The 17,176-nt window shown below is 37.7% G+C and overlaps 1 protein-coding gene across 1 annotated transcript in view; it reads right to left on the bottom strand.

Moving 5' to 3' along the window:
- The window catches only part of BTAF1 (B-TFIID TATA-box binding protein associated factor 1), a 109,462-nt gene that overhangs the window by 45,466 nt on the left and 46,820 nt on the right, over positions 1–17,176 (bottom strand). The window contains exons 15-19 of the mRNA XM_021699555.2: positions 10,058–10,162; positions 8,220–8,369; positions 7,779–7,921; positions 7,373–7,547; positions 5,704–5,907 (exon numbers count right to left, since the gene is read on the bottom strand). Of these exons, the coding sequence (XP_021555230.1) occupies positions 5,704–5,907; positions 7,373–7,547; positions 7,779–7,921; positions 8,220–8,369; positions 10,058–10,162 (777 nt within the window). The remainder of the gene's footprint in view (positions 1–5,703; positions 5,908–7,372; positions 7,548–7,778; positions 7,922–8,219; positions 8,370–10,057; positions 10,163–17,176) is intronic.

The following is a 17,176-nucleotide window of genomic DNA, read 5'->3' as shown; positions in this document are numbered from 1 at the left end:
TGTCACTACCACTCCCATCAAAATACAGAACATTTTTTTTAATTTTTATTCTTATGTTAATCCCTATACATTACATCATTAGTTTTAGATGAAGCGTTCCATGATTCATTGTTTGTGCATAACACCCAGTGCTCCATGCAGAATGTGCCCTCCTCAATACCCACCACCAGGCTAACCCATCCTCCCACCCCCCTCCCCTCTAGAACCCTGTTTGTTTTTCAGAGTCCATCGTCTCTCATGGTTCGTCTACCCCTCCGATTTCCCCCGCTTCATTCTTCCCCTCCTGCTACCTTCTTCTTCTTCTTCTTTTTTTTTTCTTAACATATATTGCATTATTTGTTTCAGAGGTACAGATCTGAGATTCAACAGTCTTGCACAATTCACAGCGCTTACCAGAGCACATACCCTCCCCAGTGTCTATCACCCAGTCACCCCATCCTTCCCACCCCACCCCCCACTCCAGCAACCCTCAGTTTGTTTCCTGAGATTAAGAATTCCTCATATCAGTGAGATCATATGATACATGTCTTTCTCTGTTTGACTTAAAATACAGAACATTTTAATTCCCTAGAAAGTTTTGCCCCTTTTTAGTCAACCCCTTCCCCGACCTGCTTAAGAACCAACCAGTTTTCCTATTTCTATCTCTATAGGTTGATTTTGCCTTTTAGAACATCATATAAATGGAATCTTACAGTATGTACTTTTGTATGCAGGCATAAAATAAAAACCTTAAAGTAAAATAAATAGCCCTTCCCTCAATACTTTCTTCCTGAGATTCTGGTGTACTAGGTCAAAACCACTTAATTAAGTCCATGAAACAGAACAGTAGTTTCACTGAAGAGTAAGAGGTTTGAATAAGAAAGGCCTGAAGAAGGGGTCATTTGATAGCTTTACTTTTATTTAAAGATTTTATTATTAAGAGAGCGTGTGGACGTGCGAGTGGGGGGGGGGAGGGGGCAGAGGGAGAGGGAGAAGCAAAGTCCGTACTGAGCACAGAGCCCGAAGTGGGGCTGGATTCCATGACCCCAAGATCATGACCTTAGCTGAAATCAAGAGTTGGACACCTAACCAACTGAGACACCCAGGTGCCCCTGATAGCTTTAAAAGGAAAACGTTTCCATAGAAAAGCAAAACAAAACAAAACAAAAAAAAACACCCAAAAAAAAACCCCACCAGACCAAGTGGGACTATATCCATTATTGAGAAATAATGAAAGAGATGAGGAATTTAGAGGTGTGAACAGAAAGAAAGGAAAAAAACTAAAATCAAGGAAAACACAAATAATGTTTTTAAGCAGGGGAGGGATGCCTTCAGAGTGGAACTAAAGGGCTTTACAAATCCTTTGCCCCTCCCCCTTTGCCCCTCCCCCTACTCAAACACACGCACGCTTGCGCGCTCTCTCTCTGCACTGGATGGTTCAGTTAAATGTCTGCCTTTGGCTCAGGTCATGATCCTAGGGTCCTGGGATGGAGCCTTGGCAGCCTCAGCTGGGAGTCTGCTTCTCCCTCTCCCTCTGCCCCTCTCCCCACCTCAGTCTCAAATAAATAAAATCTCTTAAGGGGGGGGAGGGGCGCCTGGGTGGCTCAGTCGTTAAGTGTCTGCCTTAGGCTCAGGTCATGATCCCAGGGTCCTGAGATAGAGCCCGGCATCAGGCTCCCTGCTCTGTGGGAGGCCTGCTTCTCCCTCTCCCCCCTCCCCCGCTTGTGTTCCCTCTCTCACTGTGTCTCTCTCTGTCAAATGAATAAAAATCTTTAAAATAAATAAATAAATAATAAAGGCGGGGGGAGGCCAGGGTGGCTCAGTCAGTTAACTGTCTGCCTTCGGTTGGAGTCATGATCCCAGGGTCCTGGGATCGAGCCCCATGTCAGGCTCCCTGCTCATCGGGGAGTCTGCTTCTCCCTCTCCCTCTGCCCCTCCCCCTGCTCCTTCTTTCTCTCTCTCTCTCTCTCACTCTCAAATAAATAAATAAAATCTTTAAAAAATAAAAAAAACTAAAAACCTTCTTCACAGGAAGAAAACCACCAACAAAATGAAAGGGAAGCCTAATGAATGGGAGAAGATATTTGCAAATCATATATTTGATAAGGAATTAATATGAAAAATACATAAAGAACTCATATAACTCAACAACAAAACAAAAACAATCTGATTAAAAAATGGGCAGATGATCTGAATAATTTTTCCAGAGAAGACATATAGATGGCCAATAGGTATACGAAAAGATGCTCTATAATCACACTCACATCAGGGAAATGCAAATAAAACCACAATGAGATAACATTTCACCACCTACCGGAATGGCTTATCAAGAAGACAAGAAATTACAAGTGTTGTCAAGGATGTGGAAAAAAGGGAACCCTTGTGCACTGTTAGTGGGAACGTAAATTGGGGCAGCCATTATGGAAAACAGTATGGAGGTTCCTCAAAAAACTAAAAATAGAACTACCATATTACCCAGCAGTGCCACTTCTGGATATTTATCTGAAGAAAATGAAAACACTAACTTGAAAAGATATATGCACCCCTCTGTTCACTACAGCATCATTCACAACAGCCAAGATACAGAAACAATCTAAGTGTTCATGGATGAATGAATGAGTAAGGAAGATGCAGTATATATCCACAATGGAATACTACCTTAGCCATAAAAGAGAATGAAATTTTCCATCTGTGACAACATGGATAGGCCTTGAGGGCATTCTGCCAAGTGAAATACATCAGAGAAAGACAAATACCTTATGATTTCACTTACATGTGTAATCTAAAAAACACATGAACAAATAAAGCTAACAGATACAGAGAGTAGAATGGTAGCTGCCCAGAGAGGAGGGAGGTTTGGAGGAGGAGAGCAAAATGGGTGAAGGAGGTCAAGAGGTACAAACTTCCATTATAAAATAAATAAGTTATGGGAATGTAATGTACAGCATGATGACTATAGTCAATAATATTACCATATTTGGAAGTTGCTAAGACAGTAAACCTTAGAAGTTTTCATCGTAAGAAAAATAAAATTAAAAAAAAAATTCCTTCAGTAGGGAGGGAAGACAGAGTGCAGGTTGAGATTTCATTCCAAGAAGGCAAAAAAAAAGAGAGAGAGAGAGAGAGAAGAAAGGGGGAAATGGATAAATTATAGAATGGCAAAAATCAGAAAAACAACTTTATAAGCAACTTTAAAAAAAAGCAATTTTAGCTTTTTCTCACAGGTAAGAACAAAAAAATTTCAACTTTTAATTTTCTAATTAGAAAAGGGGATAAGAAATGAAGACTGCTCTTTCACAGGAACCAACACAAGTGAAGTGATTCAGTTTCTGATCCTGTAACTCAAAGGAAGAACTCATTTACACCGAAGTTCAAGAACCTACTAAGTACAAAGCTACAGTAATCAAGACATTGGGGATGGCATGAGAGACAAATAGATTGAACAAATACAGATACAGATCTACACTTAAAATTCAACAAATTTTTGATAAAGGTGCCAAAGCAATCCAATGGGGAATGGAAAATCTTTTCAATAAATGACGCTAGAAAAAATGGTTATCTTTATGAAAAACAAACAATTCAATTTGTACTTCATACTATAAACATTAATTCAATATGGATGACAAATCTAAACATAAAAGCCAGAAGTGCAAAGTTTAGGAGAAAAATGTAGGTGAATACCTTCACAACTTGGAGATAAGAAAAGGTACTTTAGGTCAAAGAAAACAATAACCATAAAAAAACACAATTGATAAATTAAATTTCATCAAAATTAAAAATATCTGCTCATCTAAATAAAGACACTTAAGAAAATGAAAAGGAAAGCCACACACTGGGAGAAAGTATTCAGAAAGCATCTATCTTACAAAGGATTGGTATTCCAGGATACATTTAAAAAAAAAAAAAAAAATGGGTGAGCCTGGGTGGCTCAGTTGGTTAAGTGTCCAACTCGTAGTTTCAGCTCAGGTTGTCATCTCAGGGTTGTGAGATCAAGCCCAGTGTCGGGCTCCGTGCTCAGCATGGAGTCTGCTTAAGATTCCCTCTCCCTCTCCTTTTACCCTTCCTGGCTCGCGTTCTTGCTCTCTCTCTCAAATAAATAAATTTAAAAAAAAAAATTCCTACTACTCAATAATGAAAAGACAACCTAATCAAAAATAAACAAAAAATCTGAACAGACATTTCAGAAAGGAAGATCTACAAATGGCCAGTAAGACATAAAAAAAGTGTCAAACATATTAGTCATCAAGGAAACACAAAGTAAAACCACACCAAATGTTGGTGATGATGCGGAACAACCAGAACTCACACATATTTGTGTTGGTTAGAAGGTAAAATGATATAGCCACTTTGGGAAAAGGTCTGCAATTTTTTATGAAACTAAATAAACATCTACCCTATGATCCAGCAATTCTACTCATACATACTTATCCAAGAGGAATGAAAATATAGGTCTACAAAAAAGAGTTGTGTAACAATGTTTATAGCAGCTCTGTTCATAATAGCCAAACACCTGGAACAGCCCAAGTGTTCATCAAAAGAGCTTAACTGTGGTGTATACAATGGAATAAAACTAATCAATAAAAACAATGAATCACTGATAACATGGATAAATTTTAAAAACATCATGCTGAAAAAAAAAAATCTTACACCAAACAGCACAGAGTGTATGATTCCAATTATATGAAATTCTAGAATCAGCAAAAGTAATCTATGGTGGAGGAAAAATCAGAACAATGGTTACTTGAGGGCAGGGATAGGCAGGGATTGATTGTGAAGTGGTGATGGTATATCTGCAACCTGATACGGGTTTGGGTTTCATAGGTATATCCATCTGTTAAAATTCATCAAATAGTTTAAATTTGTGTACTTCATAGTAAATAAATTTAACCTCACAATAGAGCAAAAAACAAATACTGAATTTTAGTTAATGATATATATACATGCTGAAGTGTACTGATTTCTGCAACTTACTTAGAAATGCATCAAAAAAATAAGATGAACTGATGGCTGGATAAGTAGATAGCTGCATATATATGTGATAAAGCAAATTTAGTAAAATGTTAACTATGCAATCTAGTTGGCGAGTATATGAATGTTCACTGTGTAATTCTCTTCTTACCTTTTCTTTATGTTTGAATATTTTCATTGTAAGTTGAGAGAGGGGATGAGAAATACTCAGCAACTTATATAGAAGCAGTTTTTTCTATACTCTGACAGTTTTCGTGTTTTTGTTTTGTTTTGTTTTTATTTGAGAGAGAGAGCCCATGTAAAAGCAGAGGGTGGACAGACGAGGAGGGAGAGGGAAAGAATCTCAAGCAGACTACATGCTGAGTGCAGAGCCTGATGCAGGGCTGACCTCAGGACCCTGAGATCATGACCTGAGCCGAAACCAAGAGTCGGACCCTTAAGTGACTAGCCACTTAGGTGCCCCTCTACTCTGCCAGTTTTAAGCAAAACTGAGAAATGACCAAAAAATGGAACAGCTTTCTCTGATAAAGGTATACTGGTTTGTTAGAATCTGAGATTTAAAGAAAATTCCTTCCCCTCCTCTAAGTTCAAAAAAAGTCAATAGAATGAAGTAACTTCTATAGGGTATGGGTGGCAGGCTATCAGGCCATGGACAGATTCAACAAATTAGTGTTTTTGTGGTAAACATCACATGACAAATTTCTAAACTTTATTTCATGCTCAATCTAAAATTAAGAAAGTCACTTCTTTACTCACCAGGTCATTAGCTTGATCTATTGTAAAAACACTGTTGTTTACTCTATTACCAACTTCAATATGTGCATCAGCTAATGATGAAATAAGCTGTTTACACTCATTCTGCATTCGCGTGAATGGAACGGCAATTTCATCATAATACAAATGTTCTGAAAGGATATCAAGTAAACGTGGCTGCACAGCTAGGGTAACAGCTTTACACTCCTAAAATATAACAGACAAAAAATATTCAGGGCAAATATATAAACATAATTCTAGAGATATATACATCTTCACTTGCAAACTACAAAGTTCTAAATTCCTATTCATTTTGAATCTATGTTCTGTTACCTCCCAGAACAACATCGTTAGTTGCACAGAGAAAAGGTATCACACAAACTACTCTAAAATTTTAATATGAATGACTTCAGAACATGCACATGGAACTACAATTCCATTAAATTTTGCAACTAATTACTCTTACTTTACTCTGAATTTATACAAAGTTTACATACATATAGCACAGATATAAAAATATATAACTGTAAAAAGAAATCAGTCAGAAAAGAACACTTAGCATGCACTAAAAATGTTATTTGAAAACTCATTATTAGATTTCTTAACAGTTGAACCCATAGCTTCACATGCCATACTGTAGAAATGGATATATAATTTAAAAGCTACTTACCTGCCCCCAAATTTAACTAACCCTTCCCACTCTCTCTGGTTGTTGCCTGCCCCAACCAGAGGGGGAATGGCCTCAGTGGTGAGCCATGAGGGGATCTGGGTGATCAGCCTGGGCTTCACAGAGTAAGTCCAGAGAAGCTCTGTGAGGGTCCAGAAACCGAACTGTCAACACTTGCTGCTGAGTCTGAGAGGCACAAAAACACAGCATCACTGCCTCTCCAGCACACCGAGTCCTGCCTAAAAACAGATGAGCCTTGCTTCTTTCCAGAGGCAAAGCTGGGGTCTCAGTTGCAACAGAGCATGGCTCAGTTACTTTTAGACATAGCTTATAGCTTTGACAACTGCTAAGAGGCAGTAACAAGAAACTCTCACAGCAAGTGCAGACAGTTAAATTTCTAGAATTCCAGTTAATGGAATAAACAAAGCCAGCAGGAAGTTTCTTTGATTTACAGAAGTCAGTCTTACACAAAATCACACATTTTATTAGAAGTTAAAGGTTAAAGGGGCTGCAGGGAATGGCTTATTTGAAAACATGAAGATCTTCATTTAAATGTGGAGGTTTTATTCTTCCCGTGACCCAAAATTCTGCCCTTGCTACTACTCATACAAATGGATCTCTATTACTCAAAGCCTCTCATCTTTTATAGTTTTCAGGAACATCTGAGATATAAAGGAATGAATGACCGACAGTTTCTGGATGGCTTCCACACATAGGAGGGACATTTCTTAACAGATTGCAGTATCAAGAGCAAACATTAAATATGGTCATAGCTAGTAGTCTCAGGTACCAGACTAGGGGTCCTAAGAAAAAATTCTAAGGTTAAAAGCAAATGGAAGAGAAACAATGTTTCACATTATATAATTTAGAATACTTTTCTAGAACTGTTGAGTTTTTATATAGAGAAAATTTTTTTGTTTGTAAAATATAATGAAAATAATCCTAACAGCTAATGGAAATTGGTTTACTTAATTTGTCTTCATTACTTTTTGGGCAAAATCTTACCTTTTGTAAAGCAGCCCATTCACAGATTACCAAAGCAACGCTAATTCTCTGTAAGGCAGATTTGGAGTTCAAATGGAAGAGTAGTAACTGGCCAAGGGATTCAGCTGGCTTAATTTCTTGGGTTACCACATTTACACCTGGATCACAAATACAGCAACAAAGCGCTCCTAACAATCTATGAGGGAGAAAAAAGAAGTTCCCCTTATTGAAGCTATAACTTTTCCCAACAAAGACATAACTCCTATTTTATCTTCATAGAAAGATATAAATCTTATTGACAACTTCAAGAAAATGAAAAACACTTTCTTACACTTTTTCTTACTCTGTAACTAGTGTGCTGGAGGAAGTACTGACAAACACATTAGAATATTCTGGTTAAAAGGCTTCTGAATTTTTGTATACTCACTTGGCTGCCATCATTCTGGCCCTCATAACCACAAAATCCCTAGTGGAGGGGTCTTCCATGATGGTGTCTGCTCCTGCGATGTATTCCTGAAGGACTTCTTTTGTTTGGCTTTGGCCTTGGCGTATCTTACCACCTGTTTTTTCCTAAAGGGAAAGAGGGGAAAAAATAATATTAAGTAAAAATCAATCATTAAAATTTAATAGGGAATTCTCCTCTGTACACAAAAATACTTTCATTTGTTCTCCCAATAAAAAACAGTTTTCACAAAATTTTAATGGATAAAAATTATTATGCATTTGCAAAGTTCCTCATAAAATAATTTCTCCATACATTAAATTAATTAAATCACACTTAATTAAAATAAAACAATACAAATTTCTTACATGGTTACTGTATTAATAGAGCTGAACATACAAATACATTATGTCCCTCTGCACTTACCTTGGCTCTAGCTTTTACTTCTAGCAACATATTTAAATCAATAGGTAAATGAGAAGGCTGCATCATTAAGCAAAGCCAAGCACCCATCCATGGACAAGCAGCTGCTACCACATACTGAACTGAAGCTTTGCACAACAGTTCCATCCAAACCTACAGAGTAAAAGAGAAACATGAAAAGTGAAATTTTCCTAGTGAGGGCTAATAAAACCTAATACTTATTTTTAGGGATACTGAATTTAAAAAAAAAAAAAGTAGGAAATAGCAAGCACAGAGATGAATTTTATTTTTTTTATTTTTTTATTTTAAAGATTTTATTTATTTATTTAATTGACAGAGAGAGAGAGAGACAGCGTGAGGGGTAACACAAGTAGGGGGAGTGGGAGAGGGAGAAGCAGGCCTCCCGCCGAGCAGGGAGCCCGATGCGGGGCTCGATCCCAGGACCCCAGGATCATGACCTGAGCCAAAGGCAGTCGCTTAACCAACTGAGCCACCCAGGCGCCCTCAGAGATGAATTTTAAAAGTCAATATAAAGGCTTATTTTTAAATACTGCTTGATAGGTTTGTATACTACAGAATACAAAAGAAAGTTTTAAAGAGAGGAACAGAAAGAATTTCCTTCAGTATTTTGTGAAAATCATTTAAAATATAAGATACCCATAACAATAAAAGTTGTCAAAATTTCAGTCATTGAAATCCTTTGCATATATCATAAAGCTTGATATTAATGCAGCCCTATATACAACACACACACTTCAGGAGCACCTGGGTGGCTCAGTCAGTTAAGCATCTGCCTTCGGGCGCCTGGGTGGCTCAGCTGGTTAAGCGTCTGCCTTCAGCTCAGGTCATGATCCCAGAGTCCCAGAATCAAGTCCCGCATCAGGCTTCCCGCTCAGCAGGGAGTCTGCTTCTCCCTCTGACCCTCTCCCCTCTTATGCTCTCGTGCTCTCTCAAATAAATAAAATCTTTAAAAAAAAAAAAAAAAAAAAAGCATCTGCCTTCGGCTCAGGTCATGATCTCGGGGTCCTGGGATCGAGCCCTGCATCGGGCTCCCTGCTCAGCAGGGAGGCTGCTTCTCCCTCTCCCTCTGCCCCACCGACTCATATGCTCTCTCTCCCAAATAAAATCTTTTTAAAAAACCACACGCACAGACTTCAAGATATAACAGCTCCTGATAGATATCCTCTGCTAAAGTTAGAGATGGTAATATCCTAGTATAAATTAAGAACAATTTAAGTCTTAATTCATGATCTTACTCAATAAGGTACCTTTCTTGATGCCTAACATTAAATATAACTAAAAACATATAGAAATAACACCACTGTTAATACAAGGCTGTTAACAATGAGCTGCTTCAGAAGCAATAATTCAAGACTGAATTACAACAGTACCATTTCCCTCAATAAATATTATTAATTATATCAAATGGTTCTTCTTTAACGATTTTAACACATATGACTGACCAATCTTGCTAAGTAAGGGAAAAAAATATAAACCTAAACCACAACAATCAGACTCTATATATTACCAATGAATCCCAAAAGATACTTCACAGAATCAATAACCATATGGATAAAGAGCAAAATAAGTGATAAAGACGTCTTTTCTTCATTTTATTTTCTGTATCGAGGCTATCAGAAAGTGCCTAAAACACTTGCCTAGTAGACTTAACTATTATACTCCATAAGAAGCCTATTTCCTTGTCACATAGATCACACTTTTCAAATGTGTTGATTTCCAATTTCTTAAAATCTCCGACCAACAACAGTACAGCAATTATGAAAATTTAAAAAATTTCCCAAGTTACCGGGGAAAAGAATACAGATATATTCACTGTGTACCTTGTGAATGAGGTCCAGAATTTCCTGGCTGCTTTCTAAAACACAAAACTGGAAAATGTGCCGCAGCATATCAGGCAGGATAGGTATAAGCCAAGATGAAGAGTTCTGAAAACAAAAACAGCATCAAATCTATAGTATAGAATTTTTAGGTGTTAGCTTATTTCAAGAGCTATAAGTCAAATAATACAAGTGTTATCATGAACAGATGGTATGGCTTTATCAAAAAGGTTCGACTGGGTGACAAATTTTTACAAGATTTTGGAGCAACAGTATCATATTTGTTATTCCAATGGTTTGGAAAAATTAAGTATCATGAAACTAGTATTTTTAAAATGCAGATTCTCTAGTAGCATAGCATAAAGTCTGCTTAGTAGAAAATACAAGATAAGGCTGGGAAAACATCTGAAGGCCAAATTCACTTCACCTGAACAATTGTGCAAGCATCTCCTTTTCGATATGATTGCAAAAAATAATATGGCTTTAGCTCAATATTATCTTATAAAAATTGCAAGGTATAATCTGGCCCATCCAGGGCCAATCTGTCTCTTGTAGATCTGAAAGTTGGCCCACTTATTTTCACTAATTTTGCACCTGTCTTCCAGGAGGCAATGATATAGGCCGAAAATCTAGTACTGTTGCTTTGTATTTATAGGTTTATTTAATTAGATTGGTGGGGAAACTGGTACAGTGAAGAGCATATTATTATTTTTCAGTCCTTTAGAGATTATCCTCCTTCAAATTCCTCTCTCCAGAACTTTTTTAAAGTAGTTAGTAGACTTTTAGTATGCTACTAACTAGGACTCTACTTATCAAAAATATCCCCCCGAATCTTAGGGAATATCTACAAAGTGTTGATGACCATTAGCATTAGTCTAGCACAGTGTAAACTAAAATACAGAAAAATTCCTACCACAGTCTGTTTACTTCACCAAGTTTAAATTAACTATAATCAGGAACATTATTACTCGAGTTATAAGTAAATTCAAGCTTTACAAGGGCTTTTGAAAAAAATGTTTTGGTCTGTGTTAAATAATTAACAGAGTAATTATTACCACTTCATGTTAGTGCTAAACGTAGTCCCCAACATTTTTTTAATGAGCATCAAGTGGGGGTGGGGAGACGACATTTCTGGGAATTACTGAGGAAAATGACTGATGGTTATGGAGTGTGACACAGATGGGGTAGTTTCTTCCCAGTTGCTTTATTAAGATTGATGTTCCTTGCTGTGTTCTGCCTTCCTGGAACTCAGAGTAAAGAGAGTTGATGACAAATGGAAAGACGACTACCAGACCATTCACTGTACCAGACAATCAAGGTGAAACTTCTAGCCATCTATACTCCCTCACACTCTACCCTCCAGCCAATTTCCTTTCACTTCCTCTTTAGTGCCATCATGCTCTTTCTTGCTTCCAGAGTTTCACATGCTGTTCCTTCCTGACCCTGTTCTTCACCTGCTTAAATTCTACTCATCCTTCAGATCTCAGCTTTATCTTCACTTTCAGTGGGCAGGGTACCTTCTCTGACCTTCACTCACTTCACTAGCTAGGATCAAACAGCATCATCTACTTCCCCTACCAGATACTTACCTCGTTATGTTATTAGAGCTTGTCCAGTTGTCTGTGTTTCTCCTGTCTTGTTTAGTTTCCTGTTTTAAGCTCTACAGAAGGGCAGAGACCTTGTCTCTTACCGATCAGTATCTAAAGAATTGTAAGCACATAGTAGGCACTAAAATATTTGTTGAATTCTTATAGGAAATGGTCCCATGTCACAGAGAATAATTAGGAATATGTGAAATTTCTTGCAATTGTCGTTGGTATTAAATCCCTAATTTGCAAAACTGACAGGGTAAGCTCTTACCAGCACCCTTTTGCTATGCCCCTTCTTTTATCTTCCCACAACATGGTCAGATGTACAAAAAAAGCAGCAGTCTGATCATCACTCCCATGAACACCTGATTCCTGCCTGTAGGCAAATTCATCATTTCTTATCACCATATCAAATGATTTGGGGTTGCAGGGGAGGAGATTTGGAAAGAAGCTACAACAAAGCGATGAATCACACTGAGTCCTCTCATTAATTTGGCCTGAAATCCTATTTTGGCTCATTGCCAAAAGAAACACACACACAAATGAACCAAACTATATTTTTACATAATTTATAATGCCCTGTTCTATTTATCTGTCCAATCAATATTTACTGAAAGTCAGCTAAATATTTAACCTCTGCTCTTGCCTTTTAATACCTTTGTAAAATCTGGCCAATATCTAACTATGATAATGTTCTCTAATGCCAGTCTTAGTTAAATGTATTCTTTTGGTCTTCCTTTCCCTTTCTACACATGCATATGAGAAATTTCTTACATCCTAGGTCCTCGGATTCCAACTTAATCTCATATATATATATTTTCATGCTAAATTTAAGTTTCATGCTAAAGCTTGCCTTTCAAACAAGTAATGCTGTACGTAACTGAAATTTTGGAATGACTCATAAAGTGGCTGTGATGCAAGTGGAACGGAAAAGTTGACCCAGTCAGCAGAACAAAAGATTAACGTCCAACATATTTTTCTAGACTGAGGAGTCAAGTTCTAGCTATAACACTTACTGGTAACAATGCCAGTAAAGTAGTACACTGACAGACATACAGACTCACAGATACACTCTTATATGTATAAACACAGTCACAGGCTAAAGAGACAATACAGAAAGGAAAATCAAGTGGTAAAATTCACTTTGATTGCCAAACTGCCAGTTTAACAAAAAAAGTTACACCTTGATTTTATGTCCCTACCAAATGAAAACTAGTTTGGTTTGCTTAAAAGTTCTTATTTCATGTGCCCTAAGAAGCCAGGCTTGCCAATACTTTCACATGTTAACATCACAGATGCTATGGTGTATCACAGAGAAGTCTAATGGTAATAAGATTTCATAAATAACTGTATTAACTGTCTTTTTATTTAAGGATATTTTAGAGATGTACATGCCTGCATACATACTCATGATAGGATAAATTTTAAGATTAAGGACATTTTTGTTATAAAATCTTCAAAGCAAAACAAAAAAAATTAATGAAAATAATCAGAATACTTTCAAGGAAATAAAGGCATCAGTCTTTAAGGGGTATTGATGCACTGAGCTACAGCCAGGTTTAGCCTCAACATTGCAGTTACTGAGAGGAAAGGGTTGAGAAGTTAGAAAATGAAACCAGAATAGAACTGCTAGTAATCTAAAAATGAGTTCATTTTTTCACTTTGTACTTAAGATGACTTCATATACAAAAGTGAGAAAGCAATTCAATAGACACTTAATCCATTTTGTCTCCATGTAAAATTTAAAACCTTTTGAAAGTCAGCCAGAATTGGATCTAAATCTGAGACAAATCACTTGCTGTGAGTTGTGTAGGTACACGAACTTGGGGAAGTTTAATTTTTGGTCATCAGTTCCTTCATCTGCAACACAGGAATGGCAGCAGCCACCCATGTTACATGCTTACCAGGGTTCACAGCATAAAGTAAGCCCTCAATAATAACTTGGATTATTACTATAATTAAATATCATTCTTACACCTCAGCATATAAATAAGAGTTCCAAACTGTTAGGAAAGAATTCCCAGAACTTGGGGCACCTGGGTGGCTCAGTCATTAAGCATCTGCCTTCGTCTCAGGTCATGATCCCAGGGTCCTGGGATCAAACCCCACATCGGGCTCCCTGCTCAGCGGGAAGCCTGCTTCTCCCTCTCCCACTCCCCCTGCTTGTGTTCTCTCTTTCGCTGTGTCTCTCTCTGTCAAATAAATAAATAAAATCTTAAAAAAAAAAAAAAAAGAATTCCTAGAAGTGGAAGTGCTAATTATTGTTCTTACTATCTGTACTATTATTTATATCTGTATAGCATTAACATTTTAAAGCACTTTCATGTACATTATCTTACTTAGCCCATGTAACTCTGAGAAAGACTGGGTGGAAATTATCACCAGAAGGGTTAAATAAACTTGACCAAGGTCATAAATTTAACAAATAGTAGGGCTGAGGTTAGAACCCATATTCTTTATTTAGTTAAGCGATCTTTTCATTACACCACTAAAGAAACAATAGTAATAGAAAGCAGCTCAGAAAAAGTAAGGCAAGGGGCGCCTGGGTGGCTCAGATGGTTAAGCGGCTGCCTTTGGCTCATGTCATGATCCCAGGGTCCTGGGATGGAGCCCCACATCGGGCTCCCTGCTCGGCGGGAGGCCTGCTTCTCCCTCTCCCACTCCCCCTGCTTGTGTTCCTGCTCTCGCTATCTCTCTCTAATAAATTTAAAAAATCTTAAAAAGAAAAAGGCAAGTTAAAGTGAGAACAGATTTTTATCACCATAGGTCTATCATCTCTCATCCAAATTCTCTGGGGCCAAATGTGTTTTGAAATTCGGAATTATTCTAATTTTAGAATAATGAGGTTGTATGAGCTGCATGCTATGTAATATCCTCAAACAGGGTCTGAGGTAGCACCCAAATAAAGTATGTTAATATTTCTGAAGCAAAATTTGTGAATGGGCACATTTAGTAGGATAAAGACTTATGAACAGTCTCTCTTCAGAATGAGCAAGTTTTTACACCAAATGAGTAGTTTTGTAAGTTGATCCACCTTACAAAAAAATCTCTGGATTTCAAAACTGCAAATAAGAGACTGTGAACTTGTATTACAAGACAGTTTGCAGGTAGCTATGAAGCAATCAATAGTAACCATCAGGAGGGGTGCCTGGGTGGTTCAGTCGGTAAAGCGTATGCCTTCAGCTCAGGTCATGATCTCAAGGTCCTGGGATTGACTGAGCCCCATGTCAGGCTCCCTGCTCAGGGTGGAGTCTGCTTCTCGCTCTGTCCCTACCCCCACTCTTGCACACACAGTCTCTCTCTCTCAAATAGATATAAAAAAAAATCTTTAAAAATAATTTTAAAAACATGAGTACACATCAGGAAAAGCTGTGGTGAAGAATACAATAACAGATACAACCCATCAGATATGGTTTACTCTGATATTTTCTCAGAAAGCAAATAATGTTGCTGAGATCCTAAGAGTAACAATAACCATTAAATGTTCACTTATTAATGACTTTAGATAAAGAAAAAAATCACAGTGAGTTGAGGAAATTGGAATTGTTTTGTGGCACCTGTTCCCTGAAGTAAAGGAAAGACAGAAAGGGGAAGAAAGAGAGATAATATTTTGGAAGGACAGTGGTTATGTGTAGGGGAGGGAATTATAGGGGGCAGGTGATGAGTCATGTGCCAAATACTCTCACCAAAGGAATCAAAAGGCATCCAAATAGGTAAAGAAGAAGTAAAACTTTCACTATTTGCAGATATAACATGATACTATATGGAGAAAACCCTAAGGACTCCACCAAAAACCTACTAGAACTGACAAATGAATTCAGTAGGGTCACAGGATACAAAATCAATATATAGAAATCTGCTGCATTTTGGGCGCCTGGGTGGCTCAGTTGGTTAAGCATCTGCCTTCGGCTCAGGTCATGATCCCCGGGTCCTGGGATCGAGTCCCACACATCAGGCTCCCTGCTCAGTGGGGAGTCTGCTTCTGCCTCTCCCTCTGCTACTTCCCCTGCTTGTGCTCTCTCTCTCAAATAAATAAATGAAATCTTTTATTTATTTATTTTTAAAGATTTTATTTATTTATTTCAGAGAGAGAGAATGAGAGAGAGCACATGACAGGGGGGAGGGGCAGAGGGAGAAGCAGACTCCCTGCCGAGCAGGGAGCCCGATGCGGGACTCGATCCCAGGACTCCAGGATCATGACCTGAGCCGAAGGCAGTCACTTAACCAACTGAGCCACCCAGGCGCCCTATTTTTTAAGATTTTATTTATTTATTTGACAGAGACATAGCAAGAGAGGGAACACAAACAGGGGGAGTGGGAGAGGGAGAAGCAGGCTCCCCGCCGAGCAAGGAGCCCGATGCGGGGCTCAATCCCAGGACCCTAGGATCATGACTTGAACCAAAGGCAGCCGCTTAACCGACTGAGCCACCCAGGCGTCCCTAAATAAATAAAATCTTAAAAAACAAAGAGAACAAGAAATCTGCTGCATTTCTATACAGCAATAATGAAGCAACAGAAAGAGAAATTAAGAAAACAATCTCATTTATAAATTGCACCAAAAATAATAAAATACCTAGGAATACAATTAACCAAGAAAGTGAATGACCTGTACTCTGAAAAACAAAACACTGATGAAAGAAATTGAAGATGACACAAACAAATGGAAAGACATTCCATGCTCATGAATTGGAAGACAAATATTGTTAAAATGTCCATACCACCCAAAACAATCTACAGATTTAACGCAATCCCTATCAAAAAAAACCAAAGCATTTTTCACAGAACTATTACAAACATTCCTAAAATTTGTATGGAACCACAAAAGACCCTGAACAGCCAAAGTTATCTTGAAAAAAGATGAACAAAACTGGAGGTATCACATTCCTAGATTTCAAGTTATAATACAAAGCTGTAGTAATCAAAACAGTATGGTGGTGGCACACAAACACACAGATCAATGAAATGAAATAGAGAGCCAGAAATAAACCCATGATTATATGGTCAATAAACTTTGATAAAGGAGGCAACAATATGCACTGGGAAAAAGACAGTCTCTTCAACAGATAATGTTGGGAAAACCAGACAGCTACAAGCAAAAAAATGAAACTGGACCACCTTCTTACACCATACGCAAAAATAAAACTCGAAAGATTAAGGACCTTTAAATGCAAGCCTGAAACCATAAAAATCCTAAAAGAGAGCATAGGCAGTAATTTCTCTGACATTGGCTGTAGCAACATTTTTTTTAGGTATGTCTCCTCAGGCAAGGAAAACAAAAGCAAAAATAAACTACTGAAAGTACACCAAAATAAAGAGCTTCTGCACAGCAAAGGAAACAATCAACAAAACTAAAAGGCAACCTACTGAATGGGAGAAGATACTTGCAAATGACATATCCAATAAAGGGTTAGTATCCAAAATATCTAAAGAAGTTAGAAAACTCAAAACACCAAAAATTCCCAAATAATCCAATTAAAAAATGGGCAGAAGACATGAAGAGACATGTCTCCAAAGAAGACATCCAAATGGCCAA

The sequence above is a fragment of the Neomonachus schauinslandi genome, chromosome 6, assembly GCF_002201575.2.
Source record: "Neomonachus schauinslandi chromosome 6, ASM220157v2, whole genome shotgun sequence".
NCBI classification, from domain to species: domain Eukaryota; kingdom Metazoa; phylum Chordata; class Mammalia; order Carnivora; family Phocidae; genus Neomonachus; species Neomonachus schauinslandi.
The sequence above is the reverse complement of the archived record's forward strand: the minus strand, read 5'-3'. Positions and strand labels throughout refer to the sequence as shown.